The 15427-nt window shown below is 35.4% G+C and overlaps 1 protein-coding gene across 1 annotated transcript in view; it reads left to right on the top strand.

The window, feature by feature from the left end:
- The window catches only part of LOC138704295 (uncharacterized), a 630735-nt gene extending 619903 nt beyond the window's left edge, over positions 1 to 10832 (top strand). Inside the window, exon 5 of the mRNA XM_069832161.1 lies at positions 9185 to 10832. Within this exon, the coding sequence (XP_069688262.1) occupies positions 9185 to 9440 (256 nt within the window). The 3' untranslated portion in view covers positions 9441 to 10832. The remainder of the gene's footprint in view (positions 1 to 9184) is intronic.
- Positions 10833 to 15427: the final 4595 nt, after the last annotated feature.

Below are 15427 nucleotides of genomic sequence, written 5' to 3'. Positions count from 1 at the left end.
TTATTTACGGCAAGCCTTTTTTTCTCACTTTTTCCACTAAATTCTGGATTCTTTAATCATATGGTGGTCGAACGTCAGAATATTTCCGTAGAAATATAGGACGACATATTTGTAAGATTTCTTCGTAATATAGGCGTACTTGTAGGACTATAAGCACACGAGCTGCTTCCAGGAAGCCAAAAGGAGGATAGCAATGGCCAAGTAAGCTTTTATTAGAAAAAGGAGCATTTTCTGCGAATCTCTGGAAAAGGAACTAAGGAAGAGACTAGTAAAGTGCTTTGTGTGGAGTGTGGCATTGTATGGAGTAGAAACATGCTACGTGTCGGCACCGGATTTCCCCTTCTCCCTTTCTCGCCATCATTATAGTCGCCCATTCCCTACACTACACTTACAGGAACACTTACATATACACTACCCTAGTACACGACATAACTTTTCACAGACACACATCATGCATAACGTGGCTCGCCGAAGTGGTGTGCAACTTTAAAATGGGTCACAGTCCTGCCACAGTCTAGTACATACAGTTACGAAGCTCAATACGTAGTAAATATGCATCCATAGATAGTTGCTAACCACTAGGATCGCTACGATCGCTCATTACAGACAATGCGAAATAGTACCGGCACAGTCTATTGTTCCTAGCATCCTCACAACTCAAGCTTCGTGGCTGTATATACTAGACTGTGGTCCTGCCATCTTTCCGCAGTATGCGGAACCCGAATCACGCAAGTGAAGTGGGTAGGCATTAGATATACACAAGTCACTCCTTTTTTTCCACACCACTGCTTAACATATTTTAAATCGTGAAAATCCGAGTTCTGCCAAGCGTTTAACAGAAGTAATTCTTTCCCAGAATAATCTCGTTGAAAAATTACAAATTGCATCTTTGCTTCGTTTCAAGCTACACCATTACACAACGTCTATAATGAATTGTTTGTGAAGTTTTACGTTTTCTGTGAACTTTATAAAAACCCTTTTCAGTTTTAATGACTGTAATTATAAAAATTTTAAGACTATCCATTCTCCAAGCTTGTATTTTACATTCCTTATTTTAAACTGCAACATTTCCTGCTCCAATTAAAATATTTATGAAATTCTAGAATACCTAACGTTTCAAGCCATTATGACACAGCTGTTTCACTTTGCGGTTAGTACACACAGCTACAAGTCTGCTAGCAGATGGTCCTTGCTGGCCAGACCTGTACTTAACCCATACTGTTGTAAAATATCACTAAGTAAATTATATGATTGAATAATGCCCCTTCTTTTATCATAATATTATATTCTTTAAATTTCCTTCATAAAAGCAATATTATTCATGAATCATTTCTAATCCAAAACTATAATCATTTTATGCACTCTCTTCTTTCATTTCTTTCCCTTTATTTTCTTCATTTTTAATTTTTTCTTTTATTTCCTTCATTTTCTTCTTCCTTAAAGATTTATTTTTTCTTTCTTTTCTGTTCGTTTCCTGCAACTACCCTTTGAGCATTCTTATTTGTTCCTCTTCTTTTACCTTATATCTTCCCAAATTGTTTAGCGGCGAGTTTTAAATTCTTACACCTTATGGTATAGTACAGGCCTGCACAAGGTTTGCGCTCTCCGAGCCGGCTCACTGCTCATGAGCGGAATGCAGATATTAGCTGCGCTCTGTATAAGGGTGGACTGGAATAAGGGGTGATCTCGTACAAAATATACGCAAAAGGAAGTACTATTACGAGTGCTTATGAAATGAATTCCCGTTCAGTGTTTGCAAAACTATCTTTAACAATCATTAACTAATAAATAAATATTTATTTTACGGAAGTAATAGAAATTCTATAGCTACTTAAATGTACAATATCATTTTGTTATATTTTTATTTATCAGTAGATCAAAACGAGGTTTTATCCTGTTGGCAGCTGAGAGGAACAGTAGCCTACTGATCATAATGAAACATTAGTTACAGATGTTCGATGTCTGTTGATTAGGGCCTATAGAAAACAGTTTCTCAGAAATATAAATGTTGAACCAAACATAGCAATCATTTTCACATCGAGCCTGTGTAGTCGTGGATATTATTGCTAGTAGTAATATTCAAACGATCTTTAGCCCTTAGGTCACATTGAAGATCAATAAGTTCGAGCTGTAAATCGTTAAATGTGAAATGTATGTTCCGTCTTTTAAATTCCTCCATACTGTACTGTAGCAGTAGGTAAGCAACGTGAAACAGTTACTGAGAATAGGCCTACACACTGCACTCCACTAGATAACTGAGTGGTCGTTTCCCTCTCCTCTACCTATTGCAAGCCTATGTCATTCTGACGTATCTTCCTCTCCGTTTCGGCGAGCGGTAAACACCGCTCTCCCGCTCCGAAGGAGCGCGCGCGCTCGTTGAGCGCTGTTTGTGCAGGCCTGGTATAGTAGGTCAGAACGAAAATCTAGCTGGACCAAACTAATAACTTCTCTCCCATCTAACAGTTTTTCTATCCTTTTCTTCAGATGAAGGTTAGGTTAGTAGGTTATTTTTCGACGCTTTATCAACAACTTAGGTTATTTAGCATCTGAATGAGATGAAGATGATAATGCTGGTGAAGTGAGTCCGGGATCCAGCACCGAATGTTACCCAGCATTTGCTCGTATAGGGTTGAGGGAAAACCCCCGAAAAAACCTCAACCAGGCAACTTCCCCCGACCGGGAACCGAACACGGGCCACCTGGTTTCATGTCCAGACTCGCGAACTGTTACTTCACAGTTGTAGACGTTCAGATGAAGGCAACCTATGACAACAATTGAAGGGTACAAGGGAAAAACAATTAACGTCAAAATTCCGTAAGGATAATGTCCATTATCTAAATCAAAAGATTACAACAAAATTTAGTGTTGTTCTCATTAATACTGGTGAAAAGGAGAATTGTAACCACGGGTACAATCATCCTTTCTTTGATTTTCAGTAGGAAGAGCAATAAATTTTGTAGTAATATATAATATCTCAACCTTATGGAAATGTGATATTCATTGTTTTTCCCCTATACCCTTCATTGAGCTCTCTTCCACATTCACAAACATCCTCTCCTTCGCCCACGCTAATCAATCGGAACGAGAAATCTCCCTCTCGAGTGTATTGTCGTGCAATGTTGAATTCAGATCTATTTCCCCGGAGGGAATTTATACGATTCCAGGGGATGTGGAACCGACAGCAAAAGAAACAATAATTCAGACTTTAAGTAACAAATTTCCCCCGAGGCCACTCCCTGTATACATCACTAGTTATTGTGTCGAACAGAAGTATACAGCTTCTACCAAAAGTTTAAGGAGACCCCTTCAAAAGAGATGTTTAACTCCTGACTTTATACTTACATGAAACCCTCTGATCTTTATACAGGGAGCAAATGCCTGTGAAAAATGAAGCTTTTTACTTTAAACTCAATCTCTCTATCTTTCAAACTGTGGATTATATAACATTTTTCTGTTATGAAAGCTTATTGAAAAATTAAATTTTTTGTAGAAAAAAGTATTTGGAATAAATTTGTCTAAGGAACAAAAAAAAAGTTTTCTTTCCAGGCAGGATTCGAACCACTAAAGTCTCAGTTACCAGTCTATCGTGCTCTGGAGTGAACAAGGCTCTGAAATCAGCTACAAGGGTCGGTCCGGTTTTTTTGCCACTACTGTACTTAGATCAGTGAATTTTGAGACGGAGTTAGACATATCTGAAATGTTTCTTGTGCAATTATCACTTTTTATTTTAAAAATTTGTAACAGCTCCTTAACGCATTGTAATCCAGATTTTTTCTTTATTTTATTTAGGAAAAATTAACAGTTTCTAAAACTCTTTATAGTTTGAAATTTTCACCAAATTGTTCAGGGATCAACACTGTCATCTACATCATAACATTGGGAGTTGGTAAAAACTTGTCAATCAGCTTATTCTCTCCATTTTTAGTAAACAGTTGAGGAGTTTGTTACAAGTGTGGAAAGGTTTGATTTATTCTTGAAAAAAAAATGAAAATGGGTCGAAATTCAGTGAGTATAGAGATGAAGTAACAGATTATTGTAATGTGAAAGAATGGCTTGAGAGAATATCTAAAGACCCATTCACAAAGAAAATTAAACATAACCGTAACATAAACACAGAAGTTTGCGGCCAGGTTACCAAATGGGATCATTCACAATGATTCACATAAACACTGACATTAACATTACCGTTAGATGTTAACATGAAAGTTTGCAAACTCCAAACTTTCATACCTATGCTTACGTGATTTGCAAACAGTACACAATCGTGATGCGCTGAAGTGTACGACAGAATATGAGGAAATGTGGTCGTTGTTATGTTTCCATGGTTACCAAATATTTTATGTTTATGTTTCCATCGTGGTATGACTTTTTGATTTTACCGTAACGTTTATATTTTTAAGTTAACGCTTACGTTATGTTTAATTTTCATTGTGAATGAGCCTTAACTCTATCCCAAAATTCATTGACGTAAATACATTTATTTTTTAGTAATTAATTTTTTCCTACAAAATAGTAATATGCGTTACAAGAACGGTATGTTGACGTTTTCATGTTCGAGGAAAAGATTGAAAAAGCGAAACGTAGTTGAGCTTTTTTAATTTCCGAGAACATGAAAACAAACATACCGCTCGTGTATCGTACATTATTTTGTGCGAAGATCGTTTATTACATACCTGAAAGACGAATTTCTAATTAGTTGCAATGAAATCTCCATCTTGGTTTCTGTTCAATGACGGCAACTTTGGAAAACAAATATATCTATCTTCAACATTGTTCCTGTAAAATGTTTTCTGTGTTTACTATACTGCAGCAGGCCGTGATATACGTCTGTCTTTTTTTTCCCCCAGTCTATGTTGAGTCTGGAATCTTGTTGATTTTTTCACGGCTTCCTTAATGTTACTTGCATTACAAATGCAGTAACTTTTGTGGTGTTGTAGAGTTTACTTAATTTTTGCAAATATTTAAAAACAATAATGAACAGTGCAATTTAGGTGAAATTGCAGTGGTAAGTTTCCAATTTATAATTGTTACTATATTGAACGTCTTAAAAAATAATATGTTAAAAGCCTAAAACAGTAAAATGAATATGACGCTTAAGCCGTAAGAATAGGGAAATTGTTATGTGTGTTACGTTGGGAATGCTGAATGTGGTATTTCACACTTACCGCGTATTGGTTGTGTGCGGAAAGCAAGCAAATACGCACGATCTCGCTCAAATGTAATTTTTCAATGAGTTTTCATAACAGAAATATTGTTATACAGGGACATCATATTATTTTTACTTCAATTTTTATTGTACCTGAGTTTTTGTATGTACTTCACTCCCACTCCTTCTACTAATGAAGTTCAACCGTCCTTCACACAGATCCAAGACCGCATATACAGTCATAGTAGCTTTACATTCAGAGTAAACAGTACGTTCCAAAAATATGTTCGCGTTTTCCAGTGACGAAAGAGCTTCCAATATTGAATCATTCTCGCATAGGTACTGTCGTCCATTTGCCTACGTCGCATCCCGGTTTCCCCCACCTGCTTCTATTCGCCTCTCGGTAAAGGCTAGTGGCTGGGCTGTCTTATCTCTTTTCTGAGAACATTAATTTCTGTTAGGAATTTGACTTCTACGTAATATTATACAACTGTTTAAAATAACTTAAATAAAAGGGCCTCCATAAGTAATTAAGTGTCACGTGATTTCCTCCCTTTCTACGACCCTACGACATAACCACTTGGACGAAAAGTAGATAATATGTCTGAGTAATTTTATCTTTTCGGATCAGGCAGAAGTGAAGATTGAATTTACAGTACGTAAGGTACTCTTTTATAGAGTAGGTACAGAATTATTTCAAAATGAGTTACTAGTACACTAGTACGAAGAACGAAACTGGTAATTGGGGTTAGGTACAATAGTCTATAGTGCGATAATATGCACATTAGAACTGAAGTCTGTATCGAAATGATTTTAAAAATGTGTTTAAATATCCATATTACGATTATTTTTCAATTTAACTTCATTCTCTATATTGTACGCTAATGTGCTGTAGACAGTATAATACACACTGCATAATGAATACGTCCACATGGACAGCTCAGTTCGTGAGTAACAACACCCATTGTTAATACTGTACTGTATTTTGATTAAACGAAAACCTAATGAAAATGATCAAACTCAAAATCGCGATATTTCCTAGTTTACGTAAATGGATGATCTACTTTTCTTCCCTCCTATACCTAGTAAAGTGATATGTTCGTATTTTACGCCAGTATCATCGAACTCCAGTCGTGGAAGGGGGTAGCAAGCGATGTTTGCGGTTCTCAATCTTGATCCAAATGTATAGCCAGGTTAATAGTAAAAATGTTAATAAAAATAAAATGATGTCCCTGTACAATCCACAGTTTGAAAGATAGAAAGATTAGGTTTACAGTAAAGAAAAGACGTAATTTTTTGGTCCCTGTATAAAAATCAGGGTATTTCACATAAGTATAAGGGCAGGAGTGAAACATCTATTTTGAATGGGTGTCTTCAAACTTTTAGTTGAAGTTGAAAAGTTTAAAATAAAAATAATGAAGTAATTGAGGCATTCAGAAGCAAAGTAATATAAGTGACATTTTTTTTTTAAAGTGAGATAAGTATGTATTCTAAATCTTTAACGTCACTTTTGTTCAGAGAAAAAGTAATATAAGTGCAGTTCCAACCATTGCTGCGCCATGTTGGCCTTAAACTTATATTACAATGCATACAGAGTTTTGACTTAGAGGCAAACTAATACAAGTGCGTTGTTTGCATATTGTTGTTGCGTTTCTTCTGTGTATGACTAATTCATTTGCCATAATGGAGAGAGGTAATAAATTACATATTCGAAACATCTACGTGGAAGGCCTGCACACAGTGAGCTGGACCAACTATACAGTGATCCAATAAGGATAACTTTTGCTAAGTGAAGCAACTTGCAATAGCTAAAGAAATTCATCCCACTCATACACCACTCTTTCTTTGATGACCTGAAGCATTAGGATGGGCCTATAATAAGGACTGTAGGACGTGGAAAAGTGCGTGGAAGAGGAAGTTGAAGGAATATTCGCGGTAGGAGCACTACAGATGCACTTCATGACAGAAACATAGATGTTTCAGCAGAGAGAGATATGACTTTATTAGATGAGCCTAGTGACGTAATGAACAGGGACTAAGGCTGAATTTCATCTAAAATTTGACATTTTCTTAGGCCCCTTTTTTTCGGAGTACCAAAAACCACATCAACTGTTGCCCTAGAAATTGAATATAATATTCAACCAATAAGATACTATGTATTAAAAAAGGATATAAAAATACTTTTAAATTGCAAGCCTCATCCAGATCTCAGATGTTCTTCAAACTGTCAGATAATATCCTATGTAATTTCTGCAAAATAAACAAAGAAGAAATACCAGTCTATATCACAGACACACTCATTGCTAAAACTCCAATTGTAAATGAAATCCTCCATGAAAATGGATAATTCCAGAACATTGCCTACAAATTCCACGAAATCATTTCAAAAATGATCCTTCATACATTCTTAAGTGAAATGCCATATAGCTACTCTGCAGCTCATATAAGGATTACCTTCAAATTTATACAGATGAATCTCTAAACCCTGATGATGGAACATCAGGAGCAGGGTATTATATTCCAAAATATCAAGAAAATTACTTCATACCATGTTCAGCCTCCTCCAGTCTTGACACTGAATTGCTAGCTATTGATGCTGCTCTTTAGTGTGTTACTCAAATTTCTGAAAAATCTATTTGAATATTTACCGACTCCAAGGGGGCTATATTTAATATCGTCCCTCCTCTGGCAAACTAGCGAAACTGACAAATAAGTGACCCTGCACTTAAGGTCTATATTGTGCTATTAAATAGTATAATATAGACCTTAAGTGCAGGGTCGCTAATTTGTCACTTTCGCTAGTTTGCCAGAGGAGGGACGATATAATGAAATATGTACCACACCTATACGCACATAGAATTATTCCAATTCAGAAACAACTAAGTGAACTAAAAAAACTCCAAAAGAAAATAAAATTTCAATGGATATCTAGTCATTGTGGTATACCTGGAAACGAGAAAGTCGATAACGTTGCGAAACAGGCAACATATTTGCAACCAAGACCTCTTCAAGTGATATCTCTATTCAATGCCTTTACTTCAGTAAAGTTTCATTTTATAAACCTATTAATCAACAATTGGCTCTCTTCTGACAAAGGAAAATTTTACAGTCCGTTAAAAAGAAACAGAATGACCTGTAAATTTACACAAACTTGTCCAGACATGTTCAAACATTTTTAACAAGAGTCAGAACAGATCACATTGTCACATAATTGTACCTACACCGATTTCACCTTTCTGATACTCCTACTTGCATCTGAAGATCATCATGAAGATCTGGAACACATTCTTTTATACTGTCCATCCATAAACCACAAAAGAAGTCAATTAAAATCATCAGTATCAGTTCCAAAAGACACATCTCTGCAGTATATATTGACTACACCCTACATCTGGCTAGTAACAACAGGCGTCTATAATGAACACCGATTAAAAATACCCCTAATTTACTATGAAAAAGAAGAACTGAAAATACTACAGTTGACTTTCTGTGGTCTGCAAACAACTGGACACATTAAGAAGATTGATTGATTGATTCTTTCGGTTATACAGACACATGTTTTGTTATAATATGATAATAAGAAAGCTCAAATGCTGTTAAGACAGAAATGTTTCAATGTTGTAAGCTATGTCCTTGTTCTTGTTTTAAATAATATAAAAATACCGAAAACCCTTGCACTTATATTACTTTTCCACAAAAATATTTTCGTGGCAAAATAATACAAGTGACTTTAGGACCCTATTTTACCTAAACAGTTTTAGAATAGATAATTTATATTTAGAAGTTAAAAAATATAGGTACCAACATATACAACTGTAAATTTACAGCAACATAGTTCTGTAACAGATTTTTTTAAATTCCGTTTCAACTTCAAAGTCACTTATCTCAAAACTTACTAAATGTCACTTGTATCACTTTGCTTCTGAGTGCCTCAATTAGTATTTAATTCGTCAAATTCAAATGTTAGTTCATTACACCATGTTTTTATTTATTTTACGTATTTTATATGTAAATTAAGGAGTTATGTTTGTGTTGCAGCGCTAATCACGCGTTCCTGGAGTGTGTGTACGAGGTGGGCGTGGACAAGTGCGGCCCGGAGGCGGCCGGCTTCCTGCGCAAGATCGCCGGCATCCTGGCCAACGTGCGCGTGTACGACGCGGCCTGCAAGACCAAGGGAGCGACGCCCGACCGCTGCGCCGCGGCCGACTGGCGACCCGCGCTGCTCCTCGTGGCGTTCGCCTTCGTCATCGTCTCGCTCACCGCGGGAGGCTTCAGCACCTCGTCGGTCGACTGATCGCTGTGACGCGCACTCCCTGTATATAAGACACGCTACCAAGTTTTTACCAACGTTTAATTTAACGTATTGCTGTCGTACACTACAAGGGACTAGAAAAACGAGACAGACGCTAAGAAATCTGATCCCAGTGGACTTTGAAACAAGATTTGTGCATTAATTTATTACAACATTAATTTAAAATATCATTAATTGTACAAAGCATTGTCAATATACATGCTAAAATTCCAACAACACAATCAAAATCTAAACATTTTTAAGGGAACAATGCTCAGTTAGTTACTGATTGTTTTAGAACTCAAGAATTATCGATTTACTTTATTGCGTTATGTTGTGTCTACACTCTTACCTAGATCTTCTAAGTTACATTCGGTTCGATTTATAATCTATTCGGCTACTTTCTCAATAATATTCATTGATTGATTTATTCTTAGTTTTCTGCCCAAGGGCAGATCCTTCACTGAAAACCCAGCTTTCTCCAATCTTTCCTATTTTCTGCCTTCCTCTTAGTCTATCATCTTATATCTTCTTCTGCCCTGAACTTTTCTCCCATTCACCATTCCTTCCAGTGCATCCTTCAGTAGGTAGCTTCTTCTCGGCCAGTAACTCAATCAATTCTTTTTTCTCTTCCTGATCAGTTTCAATATTTTTTTTCATCCACTTTCTACTGTACAATTTCATTTCTTATTCTGTCTGTCCATTTCACACACTCCATTCTTCTCCATATCCACATCTCAAATGTTTCTAGTCTCTTTTCTTTACTTCGTCGTAATGTCCAGGTTTCTGCTTCATACATTGCCACACTTCACACAAAGCACTTCACTAGTCTCTTCTTTAGCTTTTTTTTTTTCAGAAATCCGCAGAAGATGCTCCTTCTTCTATTAAAAGCTTCCTTTTCCATTGCTATCTTCCTTTTGACTTCCTGGAAGCGTCTCATGTTGCTGCTTATAGTACACCAAAAGTATTTGAAGCTGTCCACTTGCTCTACTGTTTCATTTAGAATTCTCTCGTTTACATTCTTTATTTTTTTTTTCGACTGAATAATATATATTTCTTTATTCGATTTACATGCTCCAGGCAATTATTTCTATTAAATACGAAGTTGTATAAAATGATAGTCTTACTCTATGCACTCATCTTATATGAAGTGTACAGAGGAAAAAAGACTAATGTCACATTTATGTTAAGGGTGAGATAATGATCTAATTCAGTATATTACTGCAAAATTTATTTCTGTTCCTATTGGAAATGAAGGAAAGAATGACTGTATCCATAGTGATAATTCTTCTTTTTACTAGTTTTGATAAGAACAATACTAAAATTTGTAGCAATCTATTAAACTAGTTAATGAAATTATCCTTAATAGAATTGTGAAATTCATAGTTTTCCTCTGTATGCTTCATATATATATATATATATATATATATATATATATATATATATATAGAGAGAGAGAGAGAGAGAGAGAGAGAGAGACCAACAGTGATTTACTTGCCCTTACAAATTTCGTTTTTTGTAATGCGGTACCTGTTTCTAAAAGACTTCAACGCAGGATTGTGTGTGAAATTTCTATACAGCTAGAGTAGGTCATTCCTTAATTCAAAGTAGGTAATTCTGCATTTTATTAATTGGTTACTAAGGAAAGTTAGCACCAAATGACATTGGACACTTCCTTCGTATTAAAATGCTAATGAGGCAACCACCTACGATGGATTAGGTTATAATGACTAATTAATAAGTATAAGGTGTTTGTGTTCAAAGCGCAACCTTTATAATATAGTGCTGAAAAAAAAATTCACATTATCTTAATGCAAACTTATATATATATATATATATATATATATATATATATACGGTATATGTATATTTTTTGTTCATTAAATTGTTGCATATTAGTTTATTGCAAATCTATGAAGAAATAATGCAATTTTAGCACATAAATAAATCAGCATATATCTTCATAAATTTGCAGTAAAATAGTATTCAAAAGTTTCTTTGAACACTGTACATCATACCCTCAGTGTTGGCCTCGTTTCTCAATACATTTACGACACCGCTAGAAAATGTGTGTAATATTTCGAGGTTCCTACTTTACAACAAGAGCATTAAATAACATGCATAATGTAAGACCCGAATCCGTAAACCATCATTAGCTACACGCTTTTATCACCTGATCTAGTATACATTGAAGATAATATAAATTATGAGTACTGTAATTACGAAATGCACTATGAATGTGCGGGATTGTATAAATTCGTATAACTGACGCACCTGGGGCATAAGAGCGTCTTGGACGACAGCAGTGCCCTTCTGCTGTGAAATCTCGTTTCGATCGTGTTCTGCGACATCTCTTTTCCTTCATCGTGGTACCTATTAAGTTACATCCATTTCGAATTTTTTTACTTTCAAAATTCCCCAGTTTCTTTCCATGACACGGCGACAAACGGAGTGAGACAAGTGGCCTACCAGCTTGGAGCTCACATAATTTCTTCTCCACAGCCCCAAATCCACTTACAAGGATTCGTGATTCGCGCACGCATCTCTTTCCATTGATTGCTCCATCGATTCAATACAGGAAAACATTAAAGTTTATTACAGGCAGTTAATTAGCCCACACTTGCTTTTATTTATTTTTTGTGCGGTAAGGTAGGTAAAGGTATCGTGCGTATATGCCATTAAGGCGTTTGAGGTTCTTGATGTTACAACTTCGGTACTAGAACGAAGTGGTGTGGTCGGCACCAGGATCCGACCATCTTTCACTCCTGGAAAGAGCATGTACTCTATTTAACCGAAGATTAAGAGGACCTCGGGCCAGTTCTGAAGTTTTGGCAACAAAAAAAAAATCTCAACACCACCAGGGATTGAGTTGTTCTACTTACCAAACTCTCCAGTTTATTGTACGACTGCATTCTAAATTGACTTCCTAATATTCTAATATATTACTTTACTATTTAATATTATATAGACTAATATATTAGCTATAGAAATACATTTATACACATAATGAAGTATCAATTTTAATATTCATGCGTAAATTCCCCGTTATTATATATCATGAGTGTCCAAACGCCTATGGAACCAGGAGACATTGCACGTCAAGCATGCTCTGCTAAGGTCAATAACTTTCCATATAAAATAGGAAAAGCGACCTTAAAGAATATGCACTGCGGGTTGCTTACGCCAGGGGTTACCTCGTACGAGTTACAATATTGGACAACATCTATGCTATGCTATACCTTACAAGATAATACCATTTTTTTTTTTTTTTTTTTTTTTTTTGAGATTACATGACTTATAGACAAGCCTGTATTCCTCTCCTTCAGGAAGTGTTCGATTGGTCATACTGGTAACCCGGTTTCGAATCCCGGTAAGTTCAAGTGGAATTACCCCTACGGTGGCTGAAAGATCATACCTTCAGCCTGTCACGCAGGCGGCCCGGATTCGATTCCCGATAAGGTCTGGGATTTTTCAATGAAAAAACCATAGTGACACTTGTGGCGGACAAGGTCGCAGTTGGGGGTTTTTCTCGGGGTTCTCCCGTTTTTCTCAATATTAGAACATCTACATCACTCCGCCGCCATTTTTTTCATTTCGTCATCATTCCATAGCATTCCCCGATCGCTGGCTGGCGACGCACGGAGGAGGCTGGCCTAGGGACGAGTGAAGGTTGCCTGCTCCAAATCTGGGTACGCAGCGAACATTGGTGTAGTCAGCCAGTGTGGATTTAAAAATGCGCCCAGCTTGAGGTTAACACAATTGATCGTAACAAAGCTGGGCCATAGTGCCCCCTCCCGTAAATTTAATTCCATTAAAGTGGAATTTGTGGAGGACAAAGAAGGTGCTTGGTGAAAAGTTTTCGCGTGGCGCTCTCATTTCCCCTATCGTCATTCAACCATTATTTCATTAATCATTATCATACCACAGTCTAGTATATACAGTCACGAAGCTCAATACGTAGTAAATATGCATCCATAGATAGTTGCTAACCACTAGGATCGCTAATATCGCCTCGTTACAGACAATGTGAAATGGTACCGGCACAGTCTATTGTTCTAGCACCCTCACAACTCAAGCTTCGTGACTGTATATATTAGACTGTGATCATACTGTGCTATGTAGAATATCTCCCATGGTGCACCGAAGGCAACGCCTTTGGCGGCTAAAAGATTTACAGTTAAATTACGTTACTGCTAAAGGATGACATTTGAGTGAATGACGTAAGTCAAATAGGCCTAGTCGCCATTTGAGTAAGAAAACTGTTGTAATGGGGCATGAAAATTGAAATACTTATAGAAGAGCAATTCCAACACACAACTTTCTCATAAAACAAATCTGCATTAGGTTTTCTTAGATTGTAATCCCTATTTTCCGAGCAGGAAGACAATAAACTGTCCCTTTGGTTAATGACGAGATATTTAGAAATATATTTATGTACTATGTACATAAATTCTTTGGTCACTACTGGAAATTTTAGCATGTTCATTGTTTACACTTTGTACATTGGAGGAACAATGCTAATAGTCCGCAAACTGACGTTATTAAGTGTCGTATTTACTCCACTATTATCATGGAGTAAAACAATGGAGACAATTTCAATTAAAACCAGCATGGAAGTCTGCAAACAAACATGGCATTCGGAGTAAGAGTGGCATGAAGTGTAATGATTGAACTGCGATGGTACAGGTCCAGTACTGAGACTTTTTAATGAGTGAGATGTTTAAAGCCTGCATGAGATAAACATTTTTAATTTAAATATGGACAAGTATACATCAGACATTACTGATGTGATAGTTTCCATAAGAAACTATTAATATTAATTTAAATGAAGTCTTACATTTCATAAAGCTAATACACATATTTTAAATTACGATAAATGAACCACTGTTGTAATGTGATTTAGTAGATTGTAGTTTTAACAATGTATAATAATAACTCATTTGAAGATATTCTATCGAATGCATAAAGAATTAAGGACCAATTGACATACATTGTAACCATGTGTGAAGTTCCGATAGTAAGCTATAGAATACAGGTATGAGATGCTAGTGTATTGTGGACAGAGTGATTTTTTAATGTAGATTATCTTAGTATCTTGCGATTTTACTGGTTGTTATGAAGCTATTTTTCTGTTTATTATAAACTAGAAACTACATTTTTATCAAATCTAAAAAGTGTATGTGAATTTGTGAGCAGTGAAACCAAAGGACGTCACTTTAATATTTATCCGTTTTTACTTTCTGTGCGAAAAACTCAGACTTGTCTTTATCACGAAGTACTTACGAAAATTAGTGTATTGTAGGTATTGATAAGTAACAAATAAAATTTAATATCACTTTCAAATTATATATTGTCGCCACAGATAATAACTTAAAATATGGAGATTATAGTGCAATAACAAAATTTAAATGGTTATAAAAATCTATGGATTCGAAAAAGTATGCCCCATACCAGCTTTACTACGCATTATAGGCCAGCATTCTTCACTGAAAAGTTAAGTGAATTATGGCATTTCATTTATTCAATATGGTAAGATTTTATTCCAGCTTCTTAAGTTATAGCCAGTCTCTCTTGTTTTAATAAATTTAAAAATTATACAGAATGATTCAACAGGTTATGGCAGTGTTTCTGAAAATCCTTCCACTGGAGAACCCTTAGTGTGTAGTGCAACCGGATAACAATTTAATTTATTTTCTTTGTTTTGCTATTATTATTATTATTATTATTATTATTATTATTATTATGATTATTATTATTATTATTATATTCAAGTGCATGTAGCTGCAAAATTGGAACTGTGTAAATAATTCACATGCATTAACAAAATCTTATATTTTAAATTTTATTCAATTATAAATTCTACTATAATTAATACGATTTATGCAATTTTATAAGAATTTTAAAAAAATCATATTTATAATACAAAATATATTACATTTTATTAGTATTAGCAATTTTATTTTAAAAACATTATGAAAAGTAGTATTTCA

The sequence above is a fragment of the Periplaneta americana genome, chromosome 8, assembly GCF_040183065.1.
Source record: "Periplaneta americana isolate PAMFEO1 chromosome 8, P.americana_PAMFEO1_priV1, whole genome shotgun sequence".
Taxonomy (NCBI): domain Eukaryota; kingdom Metazoa; phylum Arthropoda; class Insecta; order Blattodea; family Blattidae; genus Periplaneta; species Periplaneta americana.
Note: the sequence above shows the minus strand (reverse complement) of the source record. Positions and strands in the feature narration are given on the sequence as shown.